The sequence below is a fragment of the Grampus griseus genome (genome assembly GCF_964374135.1).
Source record: "Grampus griseus genome assembly, chromosome: 15".
NCBI classification, from domain to species: Eukaryota; Metazoa; Chordata; class Mammalia; order Artiodactyla; family Delphinidae; genus Grampus; species Grampus griseus.
The window spans coordinates 82,926,832-82,954,174 of record NC_139009.1 but is presented as its reverse complement, the minus strand read 5'-3'; the positions used below and the strand labels follow the sequence as shown (position 1 = coordinate 82,954,174).

The window sequence follows — 27,343 nt, the reverse complement described above, 5'->3', positions numbered from 1 at the left end:
CTCTATGTATAGTATCATGTCATCTGCAAACAGTGACAGTTTTACTTCTTCTTTTCCAATTTGTATTCCTTTTATTTTTCTTCTCTGATTGCCGTGGCTGGGACTTCCAAAGCTATGTTGAATAATAGTGGTGAGAGTGGACATCCTTGTCTTGTTCCTGATCTTAGAGGAAATGCTTTCAGTTTTTCACCATTGATAATGATGTTTGCTGTGGGTTTGTCATGTATGGCCTTTATTATGTCGAGGTAGGCTCCCTCTATGCCCACATTCTGGAGAGTTTTTATCATAAATGGGTGTTGAATTTTGTCAAAAGCTTTTTCTGCATCTATTGAGATGATCATATGGTTTTTATCCTTCAGTTGGGTAATATGGTGTATCACATTGATTGATTTGCATATATTGAAGAATCCTTGCATCCCAGGGATAAATCCCACTTGATCATGGTGTATGATCCTTTTAATGTGTTGTTGGATTCTGTTTGCTAGTATTTTGTTGAAGATTTTTACATCTATATTCATCAGTGATATTGGTCTGTAATTTTCTTTTTTTGTAGTATCTTTGTCTGGTTTGGTATCAGGGTGATGGTGGCCTCATAGAATGAGTTTGGGAGTGTTCCTTCCTCTGCAATTTTTTGGAAGGGTTTGAGAAGGATGGGTGTTAGCTTTTCTCTAAATGTTTGATAGAATTCACCTGTGAAGCCATCTGGTCCTGGACCTTTGTTTGTTGGAAGCGTTTTAATCACAGTTTCAGTTTCATTACTTGTGATTGGCCTGTTCATATTTTCTGTTTCTTCCTGGTTCAGTCTTGGAAGGTGATACATTTCTAAGCATTTGTCCATTGCTTCCAGGTTGTCCATTTTATTGGCATAGAGTTGCTTGTAGTAGTCTCTTAGGATGCTTTGTATTTCTGCAGTGTCTGTTGTAAGTTCTCCTTTTTCATTTCTAATTTTATTGATTTGAGTCCTCTCCCTCTTTTTGTTGATGAGTCTGGCTAAAGGTTTATCAATTTTGTTTATCCTTTCAAAGAACCAGCTTTTAGTTTTATTGATCTTAACTATTATTTCTTTGTTTCTATTTCATTTATTTCTGCTCTGATCTTTATGATATCTTTCCTTCTACTAACTTTAGGTTTTGTTTGTTCTTCTTTTTCTAGTTCCTTTAGGTCTAAGGTTAGATTGTTTGAGATTTTTCTTGTTTCTTGAGGTAGGATTGTATTGCTATAAACTTCCTTCTTAGAATTGCTTTTGCTGCATCCCATAGGTTTTGGATCATAGTATTTTCTTTGTCATTTGTCTCCTGGTATTTTCTGTTTTCCTCTTTGATTTCTTCAGTGATCTCTTGGTTATTTAGTAACATATTGTTTAGCCTCCGTGTGTTTGCGTTTTTTGCGTTTTTTACGTTTTTTCCCCTGTAATTGATTTCTAATCTCATAGCTTTGTGGTCGGGAAAGATGCTTGATATGATTTCAGTTTTCTTAAATTTACTGAGGCTTGATTTGTGACCCAAGATGTGATCTATCCTGGAGAATGTTCTATGTGCACTTGAGAAGAAATCTGCTGTTTTTGGATGGAATGTCCTGTAAATATCAATTAAATCTATCTGGTCTGTTGTGTCATTTAAAGCTTGTGTTTCCTTATTAATTTTCTGTCTGGTTGATCTGTCCGTTGGTGTAAGTGAGGTGTTAAAATCCCTTTCTATTATTACGTTACTGTCGATTTCCTCTTTTATAGCTGTACCATTTGCCTTATATATTGAGGTGCTCCTGTGTTGGGTGCATATATATTTATAATTGTTATATCTTCTTCTTGGATTGATCTCTTGATCATTATGTAGTGTTCTTCCTTTTCTCTTGTAACATTCTTTATTTTAAAGTCTATTTTATCTGATATGAGTATTGCTGCTCCAGCTTTCTTTTGATTTCCATTTGCATGGAATATCTTTTTCCATCCCCTCACTTTCAGTCTGAATGTGTCCCTAGGTCTGAAGTGGGTCTCTTGTAGACAGCATATATATGGGTCTTGTTTTTGTATCCATTCAGCGAGCCTTTGTCTTTTGGTTGGAGCACTTAATCCATTTACATTTAAGGTAATTATTGATATGTATGTTCCTATTACCATTTTCTTAATTGTTTTGGGTTTGTTTTTATAGGTCCTTTTCTTCTCTTGTGTTTCCAACTTAGAGAAGTTCCTTTAGCATTTGTTGTAGAGCTGGTTTGGTGGTTCTGAATTCTCCTAGCTTTTGCTTGTCTGTAAAGCTTTTGATTTCTCCATTGAATCTGAATGAGGTCCTTGCCGGGTAGAGTCATCTTGGTTGTAGATTCTTCCCTTTCATCACTTTAAATATATCGTACCTCTCCCTTCTGGCTTGTAGAGTTTCTGCTGAGAAATCAGCTGTTAACCCTATGGGAGTTCCCTTGTATGTTATTTGTTGTTTTTCCCTTGTTGCTTTTAATAACTTTTCTTTGTCTTTAATTTTTGTCAGTTTGATTACTACGTGTCTCGGCGTGTTTCTCCTTGGGTTTATCCTGCCTGGTACTCTCTGCACTTCCTTCACTTGGGTGGCTATTTCCTTTTCCGTGTTAGGGACGTTTTCAACTATAATCTCTTCAAATATTTTCTCAGGTCCTTTCCCTCTCTCTCCTCCTTCCAGGACCCCTGTAATGCGAATGTTCGTGCGTTTAACGTCGTCCCAGAGCTCTCTCAGGCTGTCTTCATTTCTTTTTTCTTTATTTTGTTCCACGGCAGTGATTTCCACCATTCTGTTTTCCAGGTCACGTATCCGTTCTTCTGCCTCAGTTATTCTGCTATTGATTCCTTCTAGTGTCGTTTTCATTTCAGTTACTGCATTGGTCATCTCTGTTTGTTTGTTCTTTAATTCTTCTAGGTCTTTGTTAAACATTTCTTGCATCTTCTCGATCTTTGCCTCCATTCTTTTTCTGAGGTCCTGGTTCATCTTCACTATCATTATTCTGAATTCTTTTTCTGGAAGGTTGCCTATCTCCACTTCATTTAGTTGTTTTTCTGGTGTTTTATCTTGTTCCTTCATCCGGTACATAATCCTCTGTCTTTTCATTTTGTTTATCTTTCTGTGCATGTGGTTTTGCTTCCACAGGCTGCAGAATTGTAGTTCTTCTTGCTTCTGCTGTCTGTCCTCTGGTGGATGAGGCTATCTAAGAGGCTTGTGCAAGCTTCCTGCTGGGAGGGACTGGTGGTGGGTAGAGCTGGGTGTTGCTCTGGTGGGCAGAGCTCAGTAAAACTTTAATAGGCTTGTCTGCTGACGGGTGGGGCTGAGTTTCCTCCCTGTTGGTTGTTTGGCCTGAGGTGACCCAGCACTGGAGCCTACCCAGCTCTTTTGGTGGGGCTAATGGCGACTCGGGGAGGGCTCACACCAAGAAGTACTTCCCAGAACTTCTGCTGCCAGTGTCCTTGTCCCCGCAGTGAGCCACAGCCGCCCCTCCTCGCCTCTGCAGGAGACCCTCCAACACTAGCAGGTAGGTTGGGTTCAGTCTCCTATGGCATCACTGCTCCCTCCCCCTGGGTCCTGATGTGTACAGTACTTTGTGTGTGCCCTCCAGGAGTGGAGTCTCTGTTTCTCCCAGTCCTGTCGAAGTCCTGCAGTCAAATCCCGCTAGCCTTCAAAGTCTGATTCTCTGGGAATTCCTCCTCCCGTTGCTGGACCCCCAGGTTGGGAAGCCTGACGTGGGGCTCAGAACGTTCACTCCAGTGGGTGGACTTCTGTGGTATAAGTGTTCTCCAGTTTGTGAGTCACCCACCTAGCGGTTGTGGGACTTGATTTTATTGTGATTGCGCCTCTCCTGCCATCTCACTGGGCTTCTCCTTTGTCTTTGGATGTGGCGTATCTTTTTTGGTGAGTTCCAGTGTCTTCCTGTTGATAATTGTTCAGCAGTTAGTTGTGATTACGGTGCTCTTGCAAGAGGGAGTGAGCACACGTCCTACTCTGCCATCTTGAACCAATATCCATTGTTTATTTAGACGTAATGCTATTGCACACTTAACAGACTATAGGATAGTGTAAACGTAACTTTTATAGGCCCCGGAAAATCAAAAAATTTTTCGACTCGCTTTATTGTGCTATCTGCTTTATTGCAGTGCTCTGAGCCCAGCCCACCGCATCTCTGGGGTGTGCCTGTAATAAGGAATTGTTGCATCCGATGGATGTACATTTATACGACCTTTGATATGTATATTGCCCAACTGCCGTCTGTAAAGGCTGCAGCAGCTTACGCTGAATCCCCACCACCCCTGGCAGTGTCGTTGTTCTCAGCAGATTTAATTCTTGGGCCATTCTTTCTGTTGAACCAAGATCTGCTTCCTTGAACCGTAAAAAGAATGAAATAAAGCCACTTGCATCAACATGGATGGACCTAGAGATTATCATACTAAATGCAGTAAGCCATACAAAGACAAATATATGATATTGCTTACATGTGGAATCTAAAAAAATGATACAGATGAACTTATTTACAAAACAGAAACACTCACAGACATAGAAAACAAACTTATGGTTACCAAGGGGGAAAGGGGGGTTGGGAGGGATAAATTGGGAGTTTGGGATTAACATATACACACTACTATATATAAAATAGATAAGCAACAAGGACCTACTGTAATACACAGGGAACTACATTCAATATCTTGTAATAACCTATAAGGGAAAAGAATCTGAAAAGAATAGATACATACATATATGTATAACTGGATCACTTTGCTGTATACTTGAAATTAACACAACATTGTAAGTCAACTAGACTCCACTTAGAAAATATATTAAAAAGATCTGCTTCCTTTGGTTTCCACTTGAGTAGGTGCTTGCCTTGGACGTGACCCATGGCAGGTCTGCAGATGCTTCATTTTCCTCTGTCCTTTTGCCCACAGAAGGTCCGAGTAGGCAGTTGTTCGTTCCAGTGCCTCTTTTCTTGGGTTAGGGAAGGAGAGGACGGGAAAGGGATTTGTGACTCAGGCTTGTGGTATTGATTTAGGTACTTAGCCCTCTTCTGGGAGTCACTTGGGCATCTTGCACAGTGATATTGACTCACCACATTTAATATTTTATTGTGTCTTGAGCATTGAGAAAGGCTCCCTGCCCAGGGTTTTGCGTCTCAGATAAAGCACAAACAGGCGCTGTAGGAAAGCCCTGGGCGGCACCAGGACGTGGTAGGAACAGGAAGCGTGGCCCACGGGAATGATTTATATCTTCACTTGTCTCTGGCTGCTCACGCGGCAGTATGGGGAGAATTTCCATGATAACTTTTTCTGTTTCTTTTTAAGCAGAGGTGGAAGAGCTGGGGAGATAATTTCGTGGGTGAACATGATTATTATTTGGCAACAGAGATCTGTGGGTGGCTGTGGTGGAAAGGAGAGAGAAGTTGCTATTACTAGTATTTTGTTAACTTACATGGATCAGAGAATCCCAAGGCTTTATAAAAGGGAAACATTAGTAGAGCTGAGTACTGGAAGGACTCAAGGGCCGGAACGGAGGAGGCTGTTTGAAGGTTTCCCTTTTATTTAAATGCTTACCTGCCTCATGAAAATCAAAGTTTTCTCAGAGTCGTGCTCACTACTGACCCTCCAGTGCCCAGGGCAGAGCCTGGAGTGTGGTCAGCTCAGTAAATAGCAGTGGGTGAATGAGGGGTAAAGTATGCAAGGAAGGTCAAGGGCTCAGCAGTCAAGACTCCCGTTTGTAGGAAAGGGAAGGAAGGTGGTGCGTGTAATCACAGATAAGACGTCTTGGGCCCTTTCTGAGAAACCAGGGCCAGGGATAGCCCAGGGCTGTCTGAGTCTGAGCTCTGTAACCAGCCACCAGGGCCACTGAACAGTAGAGGAACTTGCAAAACCGGGGTCTTGCTTGCTTGCTTTTTATTTTATTTTATTTTATTTATTTTGTTTTTAACATCTTTATTGGGGTATAATTGCTTTACAATGGTGTGTTAGTTTCTGCTTTATAACAAAGTGAATCAGCTATACATATACATATGTTCCCATATCTCTTCCCTCTTGCGTCTCCCTCCCTCCCAACCTCCCCATCCCACCCCTCCCGGCGGTCACAAAGCACCGAGCCTTACTTGCTTTCTTTAAAAAAAAAATAAAATAAAATTTTTTTTTATTGTGGTGAAATATAAGATTGACCAGCTTAACCATTTTTTTCTTTCTTTTTCTTTTCCATTACGGTTTACTATAGGATATTGAATATAAGTCCCTGTGTTATACAGTAGAACCTTGTTGTTTATCTGCTAGTCCCAGACTCCTGATCCATCCCTCCTCTACCCTCCTCACCCTTGGCAACCACAAGTCTGCTCTCTGTGTCTGTGAGTCTGCTTCTGTTTTGTAAATAAGTTCATTTTTATCATTTTGTTAGACTCCACATACAAGCACTATACGATATTTGTCTTTCTCTGGCTTGCCTCACTTAGTATGATAATCTCTAGGTCCATCCATGTTGCTGCAAATGGCACTATTGCAAATTTTTTTTATGGCTGAGTAATATTCCATTGTATAAATATACCACATCTTTATCCATTCATCTGTCGATGGACACTTAGGTTGCTTCCATGTCTTGGCTACTGTGAATAGTCCAGCTTAACCATTTTTAAGTGTACAGTTCAGAGGCACTAAGCACATTCACACTGGTGTGCTGCCATCGCCACCATCCATCTCTAGAATTTTCACCTTCACACATGGAAACTCTGTACCCGTTAAACGCTAACTCCCCATTCCTCCCTCCCCCAGACCCTGAAAACCACTCTCTGCTTCCTGTCTTTCTGACCTTGATGACCTTAAGAGCCTCCTGTAAGTGGAATCTTGCAGTGTTCGCCCTCTTGTGGCTGGCTTATCTCACTTAGCATAATGTCCTCAAGGTTCATCCATGTCAGAAGCTGGAGACAAATTAGGAAATGATTAAAAAGTTCAAAAAAAAAAAAAGATTCATCCATGTCATGGCGTGTGTCAGAATTTCTTTCCTTTTAAGGCTGAATAATGTGTGTCTGCTTTCTTTTTGAAATCAGATAGGCAGTGATTAGTGCACGAGTAGGAACCAAGTGCACAGTGTGTAGAACCAGGAAAGGAGACTCCTGGGAGGCAGCCCCTAGTCAGGGACAGGAGGGGAGGAGAAAAGAGCAGGGAGGGGGGATCAGGCACGGGGCTCCAGCCTGCAGGGGGCTCGGCCTTTGACCGAGTTGACACCTAGGCTGCGAAGAGCTCTTTGGGGCCCTGGAGGAACAGGGCGCTGTCGCCGTTTCTCTGTGTCTGGTGGCCTCAGCTGCGCTTTGGCCTGCAGTCGAGTCCAGGCTGTGCCACGCTGCGAGTTACTGATGTGTTATTTCGTGTTCCTACTGGTAGGGGATTCTCACAGCTATTGCTCTGTTATCCATACATACATTTTATTCTTGACCGTGGCCCCAGACAGTGAGCTAGTTGTGTTTTCTTTGCCTGCTTTTAGGGAGCAGAGGATACTGAGGCGAGACTCTGGATTATCTGCCTGGACTGTTGCAGGAGTTGAATTCATCATGCAGTAGTTTGAGTCCTTGTCATGTCAGTTCATTGAGATGGGGGGTGGGCTGTCTTTTCTGGTTACAGACAGTGGACTTGCCGTGCTTAGAGGCAACCAGGGTGGTGTCCTGCAAAGAACGTGGCCAAGAGAGCAGAAGCTTCAGGAGAAGATCAATAAATCTTTTTTTTTAAACAAGCATATATATATATATTTTTTATTTTTTTTAAATAAATTTATTTATTTATTTTTGGCTACATTGGGTCTTTGTTGCTGTGCGCGGCCTTTCTCTGGTTGCGGTGAGCGGCGGTTACTCTTCTGCACCACCAGGGAAGCCCAAGCTCATAACATCTTTATCCAGGTGGCCTTTTAATAATGCCCACGTCCTTATGGCCTGCGTTTGGACTCCAGAGTCATTTTGCCCGGCTAGTTTTGTGACTGTTTATGACAGTGTCATGCAAGGTTTTAGTGTTCCTAGCAAGGTCTGTCCCTGGTCTTGAGTGAAATGAGGGAGAGCAGGAAAACAGAAAAAAAAAAAAAAAAAAGGAGCCAAATGGTAGCAGGTGAGAGTGATGCCGTGACAGCCCTCCCCGGCAGCGGAGTGTGGATTTCCTGCGGACCAGGGGGAGATACAGCCTGGACGGGCAGAAGCACATCTGCATCTTGGGAGCAGGTATGTGTGTAGTTCGAATAAAACTTTGTTAATATTTTAGATTTGGAAAATGAAAAAACATGATTTTGAAATTTCAAGGGTCGCCGAAGGAAGCTGTGATAGTTTTGCTAACAACGTGTGGGATATGTTTTTTAAAAAGTGAGAATCACAGGAGTTATGCTTTCCAGTTTAAAACATCCCTTCCTTTCCTGTACTTTCCTTGTCTGAGCCTCTCAGCAATGTGTAAGTAATTATTGGCCCTGGAGAGGGAAGAAGCAACGTGCAGGTTCCTCATGACTTGCCAGGGGCACATCTTGCGTCGGGGGACCTCCCTGGTGGCCCAGGTGAGGGTTCTTACAGAACGTTCTGTCAGACTGTTCCTTCTGCTGTGTCATCCCTTATCTCTGTCCTTGACCGTGGCGGGTGCTTTAGTTTCTTGTTTTCTGCATCACTGTTTGCTTTGTCTTTGGAGAGAGAGTTTTCTTACGGGAGGAAATGTTCCAGGGCGGATCAGATTATTGTCTTGGTGACCTTTGTGCCAGGGCAGCAAAGGAAGTACCAGCCAGATCCTTTTTCAAGAACAGAACTTGCTGTGCACTTCAGGGAAAGTCTGGGAGGCAGCCCTGCAGGAGGAAAGTTAGAACGTCTTTGTGAGCACTTTCTAAGGTCACGCAGTATGAGTTGCTTGGGATTCGTCGGAACAACACTGGCTGGCATTTTCTACGTGGATTTACACTTGGAAGTTACGGAGGGAGACCGTGGTTGACGTTTCTTTTCTATTAGGATGTTTCCATCACCAGGCTCTTAACTGTTTTCAATAAAGTAATTTTTCAACAATTAAACTCACTGAAGGTGTTCTTGCACTAGCGATGGTGCTTATAGTTACTTAAAAAGCAGGCAAGTGCTGTGTCTAACTTTCAGACTTAGTGAATTTGAAGGTCAAAAGTCATTTTTGTAAAATGCTTTTAAACTGGGGAGATCATTGAAGACCCCAAGGTCTGAGTTTTCTCTGTTGCAGTAGTCCCTTTTCTGAAACATAGAGACATAGCAAATCACTGTGTTGTGTGATAGGAACTAACAGTGTTGTAGGTCAGTTATACTTCAAAAACAAACAGACTCATAGAAAAAGAGACCAGATTTGTGGTTATCGAAGGTGGGGGGAGGTGGAGAGGAGAGGGAATTGGATGAAGGGGGTCAAAAAGTACAAACTTCCAGTTATAAGATAAATAACTACTAGGGATGTAACGTACAACGTGATAAATATAATTAACATTACTGTATGTTATATATGAAATATATATGAAATATCATTATATATGATAATATATGAAATGTATATAAAAATATATAAATAGATGAAAGTTTTTAAGACAGTAAATCCTGAGTTCTCATTAAAAGGAAAAAAATTTTTTTTCTATTTCTTTAATTTTGTGTCTGTGTGAGATGAAGGATGTTCACTAAACTCATTGTGATAATCATTTCATGACGTATGTAAGTCAAATCATTATTGCTGTGCACCTTAAGTTTATACAGTGCTTTATGTCAGTTATATCTCAATAAAACTGGGAGGAAAAAAATCGCCCCTTTTCTCCCTCTTGTAATAATCCTTTTGCATAAAGTCTCTCCTTACCTTACAAATCCCGATTTGTTTCTTTTTATTTGACATGCTTCAGAATAAATATGACCTAAACAAAAACATAAAGTTTGAAAGCTGGGAATCAAACTTTTCTCTAGTATCTTACGGGTTGCCTCACTTCTGCACAGAGCATGGCTTCTTTGACAAAAGAAACCATCTGGAGGGGATCTTAGCAAACATCCGGTTCCGTCCCTTCCATTTTAGAAGATGAGAGAGCGACTAACGCAGCTGGGTTTCAGAACAGTGACTTTTTACTGATTGACTCCTTAGCCGTCAGTGGATGAAGGCAGAGCGTCAGAGTGGAAGCGTCCTGACTCACGTGGTGTCCAGAGCCCTCCTTCCCTGCTGGACTTGCGGGTGTGGGTGTGTCCTCATCCTCAGGTCATGCTGACTTCCATGACTGAAACTGCCGCCGTCCCTCACTTCCCTGACATCTGCTAGAACCTTGCATGCTCGAGTGGCCCTGGGCTGGGGAGTGATCTGTATTTAAAAAATAAGAAGGAGGGCTTCCCTGGTGGCGCAGTGGTTGAGAGTCCGCCTGCCGATGCAGGGGACACGGGTTCGTGCCCTGGTCCGGGAAGATCCCACATGCCGCGGGGCGGCTGGGCCCGTGAGCCATGGCCGCTGAGCCTGCGCATCCGGAGCCTGTGCTCCGCAACGGGAGAGGCCACAGCAGTAAGAGGCCCGTGTACCGCCAAAAAAAAAAAAAAAAAAAAAAACTAAAAATAAGAAGGAAATTCAGGGAGTGTGAAATTCTCTGCCCCATGTTCTTATCCTGCTTTCACTTCTGACTTTACAACATGTTCACATAGGTGGAGGTTAATTATCCAGGTTTATGCCTTTTTTAAAAAATCGAAGTATAGTTGATTTACAGGGATTCGGGTGTACAGCAGAGTAATTCAGTTAATACATATATATATACATATATTCTTTTTCAGATTCTTTTCCATTATAGGTTATTACAAGATATTGAATATAGTTCCCTGTGCTGTACAGTAGGTCCTTGTTGCTTATCTGTTTTATACATAGTAGTGTGTATCTACTAATCCCAAATTCCTAATTTACCCCCCCCCCCTTCCCCTTTTGGTAACTGTAAGTTTGTTTTCTATGTCTGTGAGTCTGTTTCTGTTTTGTAAATAAGTTCATTTGTATCATTTTTTTAGATTCCACATATAAGTGTTAACATATGATATTTGTCTTTCTCTGACTTACTTCACTTAGAATGATAATCTCTAGATCCACCCATGTTGCTGCAAATGGTATCATTTCATTCTTTTTTATGGCTTAGTAGTATTCCATCATGTATATACACCACATCTTCTTTATCCATTCATCTGTTGATGGACGCTTAGAGTGTTTCCATGTCTTGGCTATTGTAAGTAGTGCTGCTATGAACATAGGGGTGCATGTATCTTTTTGGATTATGGTTTTCTCTGGATATATGCCCAGGAGTGGGATTGCTGGGTCGTATGGTAGTTCTTTTAGTTTTTTAAGGAACCTCTATACTGTTTTCCATAGTGGCTGCACCAATTTACATTTCCGCCAACAATGTAGGACGGTTCCCTTTTTTCCACACTCTCTCCAGCATTATTATTTGTAGACTTTTTGATGATGTCCATTCTCACCAGTGTGAGGTGGTACCTCGTTGTAGTTTTCATTTGCATTTCTCTAATAGTTAGCAATGGTGAGCATCTTTTCATGTGCCTGTTGGCCTTCTGTATGTCTTCTTTGGAGAAATGTCTATTTAAGTATTCTGCCATGCCTTTTCCGTTCAGAACATTAAAAAATTTTTTTCACTATGAAGATTTTCAAACGTACCTCAAAGTAGTGAGGACGGTGTAATGAAATCCTCCTGGGTCCTTATGCAGCTACGTTAGGATCAAGGTTTTGCCCACCTTGCTTTATCTCTTACTCTCTGAGTCTTTTTTCCCCCACTAATGTATTTTAAAGCAAATCCTAGGAATTATGATATTTCGCCCCTGCATATTTTAGTGAACATCTCTGAATCCAGGGCCGTTCTTTGTCACTGCAGTAGCATCATTAAACTGCTAGAGGTAACCGGACTCCTTGCTGTCACTTGCACTTTGTGCAGACATGGGCTTCTGGCTGCTTCAAGATCCTTCATGGACCTGGTTGTTTTCATCCACGTTCAACCAGAAACCCACCACTCATTTGATTGTGTGTGGCTTATGTCTTTTTTAGTCAAGAAAGTCTCCATCCTTCCACTCCCACCCTACTGTTTTCCCCCAAGTCATTGACTTGGTGAAGAAACCGGGTCAGTTTTTATGCAGAATGTCCCGCTGGTACACTTGTCTGTTTCCTTCCTCAAGGTATCATCTCACCCATTACTTGGTTCCTCATATTTCCTGAAAACTGGACAGTGATGACAAAGGTTCAGTTGAATCCAGGTTTGTAAAGAAGAATACTGAACAGGTGGTTGGCCTATATCCTGCCTGGGGGTCATGTATCCTCTGGTGTCTGACTCTTAGTGATGCGTATATTAGTTGATAAGCTCAGGTGACAGCTTCCGTTGCATTCTCCCCCTGTCAACCTTTCATCTAATGGTTTTACCCATTTCGATATTGCCTGAATAATTTTTCTCTACATACTGCAAAGTGGTGATTTTCTAATTTGATAAGTACTTTCACAGCTGTCACCTTGAGCTTGTCTGTAAAGAACTTTACCTTATCATCTAGGGCTGTCTGGTCACCCTGAGAACATTTAGGAAAGGGAGGGAAAGAATGCTCACTTTTGCCTTTTAGTTGCCTGTGGTTTATGTAAGTAGTTGGTGCCCTGGTTGTCTGCAGTGGCGACAAGTGAGTTATTTTTGGTCTTGTTTTAGTTTTCTTTTCTCTTTTCCTTCCTCCCTCCCTTTTCAGTATCATTTCAAAGTCCCTGTTCCCCACTCCCAACACTTTATTATGAAATTTTCCAAACATGCAGAGAAGTTGAAAGGATTGTACAGTGAACACTCTAAGCCCGGGGTGTTTATACGTTCACTGTGTTTCAGTTAATTGCTGTCCTTTTTGATACTCAGGTCATGCCACCTTCTGCCTACAAGAATCCCTCCCTGTGCCTTCTGTGACTTTGTCTCACTTTCATTCATCTTTGAGTGATTCCTTGCTCTCGGCCAAAAAGATGTTAAGTGCTCATCTTGTGCACTTCCTACCTCCTATCTGGAATCAGCCATTCCTCCAAGTAGCCCTGGTTCCTTTGTGTGGGTCATGGTATTTAGGGACCACAGTCTGGGGTGTGGGGTTGCTCATTGTTACTGGGCTGTCATTGCCTCTAAGCCTCTTCCAATAGGTATGAGCTAAGAAGTATGTGAAAGAAAAGAAAAAAGAGGTATGAAAAAGAAAAATAAATCATGAGTTCATACTTAGCTTTCTAATTCGGCTGTAAAACTACGTAGTTATAATTTAACTTTGATATTATATTTGTTTATCTCCTCTTATTCACTGACAATCTTGGTTTCTAACAATATTCACATAATTGTTCTCTATTGTACATGCACGCAAACATATTGTCTCTAAATAATATCAATACTGCTATTAAGAGTAAGAGTAGTGGACTTCCCTGCTGGTCCAGTGGTTAACACTCTGTGCTTCCAATGCAGGGGGGCTTGGGTTCGATCCCTGGTTGGGGAACTAAGGTCCCCCATGATGTGTGGTGCAGCCAAAAGATTAAACAAAAAATGATCTAAAAAAAGAATGAGTAGTGAAAGAGAGTAAAGTTTTTGCAGCTCTGTTTGGCCTTAGAATATATTTAGCTATGGAGGTATAGTCAAAACACTGTTTAAAACAGTTATTTTCTCTTTGTAATTATGTTGGTAATTATTTTAATAACCTAATAAAGTTAATTTTTAACTGTTAAGGATATTTTTTCCCTTATTGATTTGACTCAAAAAATACAAAACACTTTCATGATTCATCAAATTTATAAAATCTATAAAAACAAAATATTTGTAGAGAAGCCATCCTTCCCCCCCACGCCCACTTTCTTTTTCACAAAGGTCACATATATTCTGCTCTATGCCTTGCCTTTTTTATGTATCATCATATCCTGGAAATCATTCCACATCAGAGAGGAGAGGTATTCTTCCTCCTCCTTTTTTTCTTTCTCCCGCTCTTTCGTTTTTTTTCTTTCATTGCCTAGAGGTACCATAGTTTATTTAACCTATTCTATACTGATGGGTATTTCTGTTGTTTTCAGACTTTGCCATGACAAAAATGCCCCAATGAATAACCTGGTAGATTCCTAGAAGTGGGATTGTTGCATCAAAGTGTTAATTAGATATTATTAAATTCCCTTCTCTCCATTGGCATTGTATTATTTTTTAAAGTTCCAATCAGCAATGGATGAAAATGCCTGTTTTCCCAGACTTGTCATCAGACCTATTGTCAAATTTTTGGATTTTTGCCAACCTGATAGGTAAGACATGGTGTATTTCCATAGTTTTAATTTGCATTCCTTTTGTTTTGAGGAAGTTGAACATCTTTCATGTTTAAGGACCATCTTCAGAAACTCTTTATTCCTATCATTTGCCTAGTTTTTTATTGGGTGCTTCTTTTTTCTCCTCAATTTTTAGGTGCTGTCTGTATATTAGGAATTTTAGCCCTTTATTTGAGGTGTGAAATTACAAAATCTTTCCCCAGTTTGTCATGTAGTGGGATTTAGCATGCCTCTCTTTTATACTTTGTGATTTTGAGTTATGGTTGGAAGGTTTTCTCATTCCTGAGTTACTCAGGAATCCACTCATGTTTTCTTCAATTACTTGTAAATTAATTTTCTTTCAGTACTTTAAAACTGTTGTCCCCTGTCTTCTGGCTTGCATCGTTTCTGATAGGAAGTCTACTATCATTCTTATCTTTGTTCCACTGTAAATATTGTGTTTTTTTTCCTTCTTTATCACTGGTTTTCAGTAGTTTGCTTGTGGTGTGATTTTCTGTAATTTTCTTTAAAGGTTTTTCCACTTGGTCTTCGTTGAGAATCTTGAATCTGTGGGTTTATAGTGTTCATCAAACTTGAAAACAATTTCAACCATTATTTCTTCAAAAAAATTTTTTCTGTTCTCACTTTGGTAGCACATATACTTAAACAACATTTTTTTTTCTGCTCTCTGGTTCCCCTACCCTGCTTTTCCTGGGACCTCAGTTACACAGATTTCAAGCTGCTTGTTATTGTCCCGCAGTTCACTGATGCTCTGTCCTTTCTGTTTTGTTCATCCTGTTTCTTCTGTTTTTCATTTCAGAGTTTTTGTCACTATCAAGTGCCCTTTTCTCTGCAATGTCCAATTTCCTTTTAATCGTATCAGTATATTTTTGATTTCAGACACTGTTTTTCATCCCTAAAAGTTTGATTTGGAATTTTTTAAATGCCTTCCATTTAGTTCCTCACCATCCTCTTGCTTTCCTCCACTTTTTGAACACATGGAGTATATTTGTAACAGCTGTTGTATGTCTTTGTCTTTTTATCTGCTTCATATCTGATTCTGTTTCTATTGATTGATTTTTGTTTTGTTTACGTAGGTCAAACTTTCCTACATCTCTGCTACCATCCCTGCTTCTATTTCTGAGAAGTGTTTCTAATGGCACTAGAACAAGGACATTTTAATGACTATTTCAATTATAAATTAAAAATCTATTTTACTTTCAGTGTCAAGGAAGTTGAGTTTGTTTTTCACTTACCGCAAATAATTTTAGGGACTCATTCTAATTTGAAGGCAAAAAAGGATAAATTATGTAAAAAGAAAGGTTTAGAACTTATTTTCTTAAGCTGTATAGTGAGAAGTATACACAGGTTTTTAAAAAAAAGCGTCATGATGTGATGTTGATATTCAACTTTTACATGTTCCTGTAAAGATACTGCTTCAGACAATATAGATTAGATGTTAGAGTATCCACTTGAAGAATGCGAGATTTCTGAAAATTAAAGCTTTGGTCCAACCCTTTCCCCTGTCATTTGTAATTTTTACTAGATTCTTTGCCTCAGTGTTTCTCTGTGTCGGACGAGTGTTGAGCGGAATTTAGGAATGACACTGCCTTGACTGTTAAACTTTTAATTAGTCCCTTTGTGGTCTGTGTGGCTTTTAGTCCAGGCATTTAGACAGCAGCCTTTTAGTGTTTGGACAGTGGAGAAACGTTGACTACTGCAAAGGAACAGATCTGAAGGATGCACATGCAATGCCCATGTCATTGTAAAGTAGGATCTAGGTATCTGGAGAAGATACTTAATTCAATTGGATATTTACTATGCAGAAAGAAGCAGTTGCTTTTTAAAACTGAAGCTGGGATCAAGTTATGTATGACTGTGTTCCGTGCAGAAGCTGTAAGTATAGACAATGAGATGCTTGTTTTATTTCCTGAAAATACCTCTGGGGCAAACCTAAGATAATAAATACTGTGTGTGAGTTTCAAAGTGACTCAGCTGTTGGGAGCTGCCCCCCGCCCCACCCTACTCCCCAGGCTCCAGTCTCCACCGTGCGTTCCAGAAAGAGCCAGAAGAACAGGCCTCACGGTAGGCTCTTGTCTGCACTTTAGATTTCTCACCTAGGAGGTGGAAATAACAATACCTATCTTGTGATGCTCTTCATGAAGATGAACAAGGTTACGTGTACAACATACCTAACAAGATGCCTGGCTTCAGAAAGTGTCCTGCGCCTGCACCTCCGGCAGTTCTTTCTTAGACCATCAAGTTGGTTATTTATAAATCCAGCAGTGTGGTTTGTCTTGTGGTCACAACTGATGTTTCTAATACTGTATTTTAGTCTTGCATTGCCGTTTACAGATTTGATTTTTGACTTCTTGTGTGGGTAATGTGTAAGATCCACCGAACTTGAATTTTCTTCGAAAAGAGAGAAGTCTTTTTCAGCAAAAATTAGGGGCCTTAATGAAACAAAGTATCGATGTAATTTTGCTAATTGGACTTCTGTTACAATCCACAGTAAGCCTGTACACTTTGGTTTTAGAAAGCTGTATTAACCTGCTAGGGCTGCCTTAACAAAGTACAGCAGACTAGATGGCTTAAAGAACAGAAATTTATCTTCTCACAGTTCTGGAGTCTGGAAGTCTAAGATCAAGGTGCCAGCAGGGTTGGTTTCTCCTGAGGCCTCTCTCCTTGGTGTGCAGATGGCTGCCCTCTTGCTGGGTCCTCACACGATGCATCCCTGGTGTTTCTTCCTCTTCTTACAGGGACACCAGTCCTTAAAAAAAATGATCCCTGCCCCATGACCTAATTTAACCTTAGTTACTTCCTTAGAGGCCCTAATCTTCAAATATGGTCACGCTGGGGGTTAGGGCTTCATCATACGAATTTGGGGGGACCCAACTCAGGCCATAACAGTTCTCCTCCATCTTGGCTTTGGAACGCCCACAGCAGAGGCAGTGGGAATATTGCTATAGTGTTGAGGCAATGAGTAGCCTTTTTATCATTCTGTCCCTTCAATGGATGACAAATTCTCACTTTATTTTCTCCTCTTTACATTTTTCACCACTTATATGTCTGTAATGTGGCTTTCAAACATTTTGACTGTGACCCACAGACAGAAATATATTTGAGTGTGTGCATAATTCTAACAAATATTTCATGAGTCAGTCATTGCCCTTATAAAGTGGCATGTATTTTCTAAATATTTCATTTTTTAAAAAACAGCTGTTTCCTGGTGGGCTACTTCATGTAGCTGAGGAACATGGCTGCCATGTGGGTTCAGAGCTTCAGTGTGTCCTATATGTTACGTGACTTTCCTTTCTAGTCCTTTGAGTCATTGGTGTGCAGTCAGCTTGCCCTGCTTCACGGTATTTTTGAAGCCCATCATAAGACTTCCCTGCAGAGGAAATTATAGTTCGGAAAATTTCCCTGCCATTTGGCAACTTTCGTAGGAAGTAGAAGACAGTCGAGTGGGAAAGTTCCATCGCGGTGATTGTCTTTGCTGGGAGAGGCACACAGCCGTGTCAGATTCAGGACAGGGTGACGGGTTTCATTACAACCTCCCCTAACTGCGGCTCAGTGATCGATTTTACACGTGTGTTGATTTTCTCTCTCAAGGTGTGAGCTTACTTTTGCTCTAGAATGGTTTTCCCCTATTTTAAGGCTCCTCCCCAGGAGGCAGAAGAATTTCTTAAAGGATAAAAGTCAAGTTTTTGGATGACGTGACCTCAGGTCTTAATTCCACATGATATACTGTGGTGGGGCTCGGTTGGAATTTTATTCACAGCGTCTGTAGTTAGCAGGTGGAGAAGACACACGTGGTTTCACAGCTAACTGTTGGCCCTATGAGCTTAGGAACAGGATCAATGAAAAGCTGTCTCATGTCATCCAGGAAGACACCCTCAGGAAAATGTGATGGCGGGGAGAGTGCGTGCTCTACGTGCAAGCACAAAGTAGCTTTTTAGTGTCAAGCCCTAGGAACTACTGGACTGAACTACTGGACTGGATTATGGAAGTGTTACTTGAAAATTGAAATGCAGCTTCTATGGGAGGACCCCAGGGCACTTCAAGGTCATAGAGAATGAGCTCACACCCTGGTTTGCCTTTTACTCGATACAAGTGACCTTGGAGATGTATCTGAGGCCCCCTTCCTCACTCAGCCTTCATTTCACATCAGTGAGACCACGCCTGGGACAGAAAGGTCACAGAGTGAGTCCTGTCCCCTCTCTGTTCCTCCCCAGTCCTCCAAGTCTTTTTTTTTTTTTTTGGTAAATTAGGAAGTATATGAAAACATGGCAAAAGATTGAAGGCCAGTACAGATATTCTTTTTTCCATGTATTCCTTGCCCTTTTTTTTAAAAAAAAATTCTGACCAGTTGGTTTTATTATGATGCATAATAAAGGATAACGATCTATGGATGGGGGAGGGATAAATTAGGAGTTTGGGATTAACATATACACACTACTATATATAAAATAGATAATCAACAAGGGCCTACTGTACAGCACAGGGAACTCTACTCAATACTCTGTATAACCTATATGAGAAAAGAATCTGAAAAAGAATGGATATATGTATATGTATAACTGAATCCCTTTGCTGTATACCTGAAACTAACACAACATTGTAAATCAACTATACTCCAATATAAAATAAAAGTTAAATTAAAAAAAAAAAGATCTAGAGAGAGGAAACCTTAAAGTGCCAGAGAAGAGCAGAGAGCTGCCCACCCCAAGGAGCCTGTGCAAATTTATTGGCTTCAGTGGTCCAGAGACTCTCTCCTGAGATGAATCGTGTGATGTGCTGTCCTTCCACCCACGCTGCAAAGAAACCATTGCTGACCAACGAGATTTAGGGGGCGTCCTGGTGACTGACACTTACGTAGCTGCCACCCGAGGACACTGAATGTGCAAGGAGAATTAAGCCAGAGGCAGGTAAATTAGATGCCCACCTCAGCCACATCAGTGCTGAATGTGAGGAGCAGACGGTGTGGGTCCTCAGTTCAGGGGGACATTGTTTGGAAACTTCGAGAGAGCCCTGCTGTGGAGCCTGGAAACTTGTGGTGTGAGGCTGTTGTTTCAAAATGATCTCTCCCTCCCATAAGAGGGGTAGGGAGCCTGAAGGGCCAGGGGCTTCCTGTGCCTGCAGGGGCCTCCTAGGTGGATGGGAAGTAGATAGAGTTCGTGGCCACTTACCCCAAGTGGGTTGCGTCTTGGGTTTATGATCCCAAAAGAGCAAGACGGGAGGTAGGACTCATGGAGAGCTGGGTAGGGTCACTGGTTGTTGTGGACTGAATGGTGTCCCCCTCAACTCCCCAAATTCAAATGTTGAAGCCCTCACCCCCAGTGTGGTGGTATTTGGAGGTGGGACCTTTGGGAGGTGATTAGGTTCAGATGAGGTCATGAGGGTGGGGCCACCCTGATGGGATTAGTGCCCTTATCAGAAGGACGAGAAGTCTGCTCTAGTGATGACCAAAGGACATTGCTTTGGCAATGCCATGCCTAAAAATGGGAGAATACAGGGAAATAAATACCATTGGTTTAAACTCTCATTTTTCCTTATGAGGAAAAATGAGAGTTCTCTTAGATTCTTCTTTTTACTCCTTCCCAAAGTGCCCATCAGAACAATAGTCCTAGTACGGATGTTCTCCATACTCACCCCAAATCCACAGGTCCAAGGTGAGTTCTCTGGCATTTCTATGTGGGGGGTATTTATAAGGTCCTCACATACGTTCACACTCTGGGGAGAGCAATGCTGCGGGTAACAGAGAGAGAGAAAGCTCAGAGGTAGCATAATGCATGTCTGGCTTCTCCGTAAGTGGTACATGACTCTGTTGGTCGTTATGCCTCTCGCGTTGGCTAGATTATTCTGCACTGTTGCTTGTCTGCCAGCCCTTTGAGTTTAGAGTATCTTCGGCTTCCCACTTGGGAAACCCGGCCCTCCTAGCCAGGCGTTCACCTATTTCCACACTAGACATACCCAATGTACACATGCCTCTTCTTGTGCAGGACCGTGCTTGCTTCAAGTCATGGACTTGATCAAACCTCTGTCCCACCACTTGGAGCTGGCACGGTCCCCGTGCCAAGGTGCCCACGTCCAGTGGGGAGGTCTAGGAGGAAATAATGACAACTAAGATGTCTAAGCTTTTTGGTAACAATGTTGCTTAATGCTTCACTAATAGGTTGGTTGTGTTTTTAGTTGCCTTTGAAAGAAATTAACTTACTAGGTACGATTTTATGTTTCTGTGGTTTTGTTTTAACATGTACAATAAAACCTCTTTTTATATCTGTTTTAAGGGATTTTTTAATAAAAGATATGAAGTACAGATTGATAAACCTGGAAGTGTCCTAGTGGCAATGCCCTTGGGCCACTGGCAGAGCCATCTCAAGAGGTCTTCTCTCTGTGAACTTGGGCTGAGGTCCCTTTTGAGGGACCCTCATTCTTACGGGGTAGATTCTGTGAGAATGTTCAGAATTGGTCACCCTGGGGCTTGTTTCCCCTGGAATGGCTGTATAATTATAGACGTTTCTGTCACTTGAGTGGAGGTGGTCAGAATTCCACGCGTTAGTGAGACTGGTAGGACGCCCACAGAGAGATCCCGGGGATGACTCGTCTGGTTGGCTGGCCTATCCGTGTGGCAGAGGGATGGGTGTTCCCAAACCCCAATGCTGCGGTGACTGGGACCAGGGCCCCAGTGGAGGGTGCCTGCCTTGTCAGCCAGCAAACTGGGATGTGAGAAGCCGGAACGTTTTAATAACATAAATGCAGGACTCGTATTTGGAAAGTGAGTTCATATTCTAAGAATTGCTTTTGTCTCTTAATCTCTGTGTCTTTTTCTGTTCTAACCCAGGTGCCACGTTAGAGGAAATAAACCAGCACTGGGACTGGCTGGAGCAAAATCTCCTCCACACCTTGTCCGTCTTTGATAATAAAGATGACATTGCCAGTTTTGTCAAAGGGAAGGTGAAGGTAGGTCCCTGGACTGTGATGTCTCTCCCCGTTTCCCCATCTTTCTTATCACGTCCTTACAACCTTCTAGACGCTACAGCATTTTTCATCATTTTCTTTTCCCTTAACAGTGTTCTCCGTGATAATTGAACTGCTTGGCTTAATACCTAAAGCAAAATGAGTTTGACTTGTCATCAGTCAAATTTTGCAGAGTCGGTCTGACAAAATTCACCCGGAAAAAAAAAAACAAAAAAAACCCAACAAAAGCCTCATTCTCAGGCCTGAGGTTTCGTTACCCTTTACAGAAGTGAAGGTCCTTTTTTATCTCAGGGAAAAAAAAAAAATGCTAAGATTCGTGTTTTTGCACAGCAACAATGTTATTTGACCCCTGAAGCTAGTTACTCCCAACGTTTTTTGCAGCTGTGACACCTTGTCCGTCTTTTATTTTGTTGGACCTAGCACTTGCCTCCTTCTGAAAGTGGATATTTATTCTTAAAATATGTTAAGTGAAGAATTAAAACAAAATAAGTTTTGAGAAAAGAGAGGACTATTTGGGGAGGTCTCTCTCCATACCTGCTGTGAGCTATGTCTTATGTTAACAGGTCTCACTGCAAAAGCATGATTGGTAACCGGTGCTTTAAAAACCCTCTCAGTGTTGTTCATCGTTGCTTGTTTCATCTTTATTTCTTCTAGGTCCTTGTTAAATGTTTCTTGCATTTTGTCCATTCTGTTTCCAAGATTTTGGATCATCCTTACTATCATCATTCTGAATTCTTTTTCAGGTAGACTGCCCAGAAACTAACACACCATTGTAAAGCAATTATACCCCAATAAAGATGTTAAAAAAAAAATAAAATAAAATGTTTTATCAAAAAAAAAAAACCCTCTGAGGCAGGGAGAGACGGTTTCTCATTCTAAATTTAACTGTCTTACTAAACACTTTAACACATTAGCCTGTAATACAGTTTTCATCCTAGAGTGTTGTTTTTTCTTCCCAAAAGTGTGCCTTTCCAGCACCCCATGTACTTTGGCTTTTAGTAAAGGGTCTTAGAGTGAATTCTCAAATTTGAAAGGACAAAACAAGAGCACCTTTTTCATTTGGGGATTGGGGATACTTGTGGGATCAGGTAGAAGACCAGTCTTCTGAGTCCAGGTGGAATGACAGTGTTGTCTGATGGGGATTAGCAGGTGGGCACAAGCCCTGGCGGGTCTTGTCCATCTCATGTGTTACCACCACAGCCTGGTCCAACTTGGTTCCTTGGGTCAGGCTGCACTGGGGCTTAGCACCAGAAATACCCGGTTCACAGTTATTTTTCACGTTGACCCTCTTTTCTTGGTCTCACATGGGTTGTGGCGGTTCTTTGATTTAGGTGTTTCTCCTCTTAGTTGGGAACGAGGAAATGCATTTCTGCTGCAGTGACTTTTAGAAAGCTTCTGTAGGGGAGGGAAAAACTTTTCCTTTACCCTCTTAGGTTCTGTGCCAGGGGCCTGGAAATTAAACTGACAGAAGACAGATTAATGAGAAAAACAGTTTATCAGCCTCTGCGGCCCACAGACAGGTAGGAGAAACTCTGTGATGAGTCACTCAAAGGGGTGCTTAGGACCCGGGGCTTGGGCAGCATCGTAACGAAGAACAGTGCATCTGTAGAGAAGTGAGGAGTCAAAGGAACAGGAGTGCGGCCTTTTAGGGCAGCAAACTGCCGGACACTGGGTACTGGAGTGAGACTGACTGCTCCAGTCGGGTTCATCCTGTAGGTTCCTGCTGGTGCCTCTGGAGTTGGTCAGAGTCCAGAGTTGTCTCTGGTGGTTCAGAGTCTAAGAGCTGCTCTCCTCTTTCTGGCACAGGACTGGGAGACACCTTTAGAAATGGGGATTCGTGTCCTGTTTTTAGGTAAATAGTGGGGGAGGGCAGAGAGCTTTTCTGGCATCTGCTGTTTGTCAAGTGTCTTTAGCTCAGAATAATTCTTATGCCAGAGTGGCATATTATGGGGTGGCATATTCTGATCCCTTAACACTTCATGGTGAACATGCCTTCTATTTCCCAGGGAGGCTGCTGGCCTGGAGCAGGGGCCGGGGATTGAGGGGTCTGGCTGGTCGGAGGCTGGTCGAGCCTTTGGGGCCACCATGTGGTGTTGGTGCTCCCTTTGCCCTGGGCAGATTTGAAGGATCTGGGGATTGGGGATTTCCTACTCAAAACCTGACCATCGACTGCTCTATGGAGGGTTTTTGTTTTTGTTTTTGTTTTGCGGTACGCGGGCCTCTCACTGTTGTGGCCTCTCCCGTTGCGGAGCACAGGCTCCGGACGCACAGGCTCAGCGGCCATGGCTCACGGGCCCAGCCGCTCCGCGGCATGTGGGATCTTCCTGGACCAGGGCACGAACCCGCGTCCCCTGCATCGGCAGGTGGACTCTCAACCACTGCACCAGCAGGAAAGGAATCCCTCTGCTTTGAGCTGTGCTGTAACCAGACCCAGCAGACAAGGAAGCCAGCAGTCTGTGTGGCCGCCCTTGTCTGGAGCCGTGACTGTTTGCTGTAGAGGCTTCTTAAAAAATCCCCTTCAGGGACTTCCCTGGCGGTCCAGTGGTCAAGACTGCGTGCTTCCAATGCAGGGGGTGCGAGTTAGATCCATGGTTGGGGCACTCAGATCCCACATGCTGTGTGGTGCAGTGAAAAAATGAGATAAAAATTAAAAAGAAAAAATCCCCTTCACGTTTCAAGGTGCAGAGCATTTATTATATATTAGATACGCTTTAAAAAAATACCTCTCTTAATTATAACATTTATATTTTATAATGTCTTGTTAAATAAAATTTGGAAAAGAAAGAAAAACATGAGGGAAATGCAAATCACTTGAAATTTCAGATTGACTTTTAAAGTAATTTTAAATTACATTTTTATTTTAATGGTAATGCCCAGGATGTTTTCTAAAACCGCTTGTGCAATGCAGATTGGGCAGCAGTTCCCCCCAAAGTGGCCTTATCTTATTAGCCTTTTGTGAAACCATCCATACAAGAACAGAAGGGAAGGAAGGTGCTCATAAAAATAAATAAAAAGATAGAATTACAGTGTATTTTTAAAATCGAGTAGCATATGTAAGGCCTGAGGCCGGGGAGTTCTTGAACAGAAGAAATTCTGGGTGAAAAAAAAATGTACAGTGAGCTCTCAGGAACGGGAATCAGAATTCTGATGCTGTCAGTGTGCTGTCACCCTTAGGATCAGGCCACAGCTTACATTCTAGGCACGTCCACCCGCTCGCCCCAGATTTAGAGAGGATCCTCACCATTGTTTGTCATCAACAGAACAATTGTAGATTCAGATTCTTCTTTCCCATCTTGCCTCCCCGTATACCGAGGTGCTCTGGAGGTATTGACAACCTCAGGAACCTCAGCCCCCCTGCCCCTCTTCTACCTTAGAAGACTAGAGGTGATACAGTGGTGGTGGAATGTATCAGGTGTCACACAGGCAGGCATTATTGGCTTTACACCCAGTTTTTGAACCCAATGAGGAAGACATTCGTGAGTTGTTTTTTTTTAAAGACCAATACTTATGTATTTATATACTTATTTTTATTGAAGTATAGTTGATTTAGAATGTTGTTGTGTTAATTTCTGCTGTACGGCAAAATGATTCAGTTATATGTACATTTTTAAAAAATATTCTTTTCCATTATGGTGTATCATGGATCTTGAACATATAGTTCCCTGTGCTCTCCAGTAGGACCTTGTTGTTTATCCATCCTATATGTAATGGTTTTCATCTGCTAACCCCAAATTCCCACTCTATCCCTCTCCCACCCTCCTCCCCCTTGCCATCCCCCAGTCTGTTCTCTACGTCCATGATTCTGTTTCTGTTTCGTAGATGGGTTCATTTCTGTAAAAAGACCAACTTTTAAACTCCAGCTTGGGTGGTTCTTCAGGGTTGATGCATTGAGTTCACACACCCGGGACAGTCGCTTGACTCTCTCTGACTCGTGTCTCTGGAGGCAGGAGCAGGGAGAGATTATAAAATAGTAACATGTTTGAGAACTGGAGCTTGGGAGTCAGAGATTTCCAAAGCCTGATGGCTGGAGAGCGGCCAAGAGAGAGACTGGTGCTGGGGTTCCCCCCCAACTTGCTTTCTCCCCACGGGGACGTGTTTCTGGGGGGTGCACGGGGTCCTCATCCACCCTGTGGGTCTGTCTGAGCGGGGCCGGCTCCCCGGCTGCACATGCGCTGTTGTCCTTGCCCGTCTCCTGACCCGGGGACCCTTCTCTCTGTGCGTCAGGCTCTGATCGCCGAGGAGACAAGCAGCAGGCTGGCCGAACAGGAGGAGGAGCCTGAGAAGTTCCGAGAGGCCCTGGTGAAGTTCGAGGCCAGGTTCAACTTCCCGGAGGCCGAGAAGCTGGTCACCTATTACTCGTGCTGCTGCTGGAAGGGCAGGGTGCCCCGTCAAGGCTGGCTCTATCTCAGCATCAACCACCTCTGCTTCTATTCCTTCTTCCTGGGCAAGGAGCGTAAGTGAGGGGCGATTGGGTCCCTCCCAGGTGGACCTGGCCCCTGGGATGCTCAGCGCTGGTCCCGAGACCACTCGTTACGTGACTAGTTAGACGACAGAAGATTTAAATAAGTGGTTGAGACATAACAGGTCACACACGATTAATTTCCAAATGCCCTCTGCAGACAATCATATTGTATTACATACACGACGACCACGAAGCAGGTTTGATTTTCTTTTTAAAATTTTTATTGGAGTATAGTTGATTTACAATGTTGTGCTAGTTTCTGCTCTACAGCAAAGTGAATCAGTTATACATATACATATATCCCCTCCTTTTTAGATTCTTTTCCCATAGAGGTCATTGCAGAGTATTGAGTAGAGTTCCCTGTGCTATACAGTAGGTCCTTATTAGTTATCCATTTCATATATTGGAGCGTGTACATGTCAGTCCCAATCTAAGGAGGTTTGGTTTTGCGGGAGTTCATTTCTTGTCCTGCCTTAAGGATCCTTTCTGTGTAGCTCCCTTCATGCAAAAACCGTACGGAAGGGTTTTTGCTACTATATTATCTATTACTTTGAAAACAGTGTTGTAACTGATGGCCCAGGAGTTCTAAAGGCATGGGACAGGTTGTGCTTCTGAATCCAGGGGGGCCATTTAGAGAATTCCCAGGCCTTGAAGGTCACGACTGCTCCTGGGAGACTAGCAGTTGTTCCTAGAAGGGGATTCCTCACGTGGGACCCCCTGAGATCCAGGCAGGGATTCACTTCTCAATCATTTTTCCACCCACTGTCATCGTTCTGGGCGATGGGATTCCAGGCTGAAAAAGGGAAGCCACAGGGTCAGTTGTATATTGGAACATTCAAAGTCATTACCATTGAAACTTGTTCCCGTAACAAATATTGTTTCAAGGGTCCACGCAGGGTGGCGTATGTGCTGTATCTATATTTATATATTTAAGTATATATTTTTTTTCTTCCTGCGTTGGTTTATATTTCACGTGGAACCAGTGTGCGGGGCTCCTCTTGCACTCTGCTGTGGCCAGCATCCTGCCCGTGGTCACGCCTTGTCTTTCCCTATGCCACCAGCCTGGGCTCAGACACCCCAGTACATGCCCCCTGTGTGCACAGCCTTCCTCACCCTTGGGATGTGCTCTTACCTAACTCTTGCCATCCTTGCTCTTCTGCTTTCTGAAATGCTTCTCAAAATGAACACCCTATTTCTCCTGGCCTTCCCCATTCTTAGGCCCATTTGGGAACTCTCGTTCATCCTTTAAAATTCAGTTCACATTTTTTCATCTCCAGGGAGCCTTCCCTGGTCCCCTTGTGATTTGTCCTCTGTTGGCGTCTGTTTTGGGTCCTGTCGGGTCCCTGGTTGCTTCTTTGTTTACGTGTCTGTTATTCCTATTGGAACGGGCTTCTTAAGTGCGGGGCTCTTCACAAAGTAGATGCTTAACGAGAGAAAGCTGATAGCATAGATGGAGTGTGTCGCTGTGTGTGAAAAGAACTGTATAAAAGCAACTAGAGGTAGCTGAAGAAGCTTATTCTCATGCCTAATGTAGAAAAGTGGACTTTTAAATGATTAAAGCACTGAAAACATTATTGCAAAATAAATGGAGAGACATGATAGAAATAAAAGCAGTTCATCATTCCCATTTTCACTTGAAAAGGAAAATGAGTTATTTTCTGATATTTATCAGTCACCGT

The 27,343-nt window shown here is 42.5% G+C and overlaps 1 protein-coding gene across 2 annotated transcripts in view; it reads left to right on the top strand.

Annotated features, from left to right (window-relative positions):
* Positions 1-27,343, top strand: part of TBC1D8 (TBC1 domain family member 8) — a 122,237-nt gene that overhangs the window by 46,412 nt on the left and 48,482 nt on the right. For both annotated transcript variants that reach the window (XM_082672028.1, XM_082672027.1), the window contains exons 3-4: positions 21,066-21,184; positions 25,427-25,655. In XM_082672028.1, coding sequence (XP_082528154.1) covers positions 21,066-21,184; positions 25,427-25,655 — 348 coding nt within the window. The remainder of the gene's footprint in view (positions 1-21,065; positions 21,185-25,426; positions 25,656-27,343) is intronic.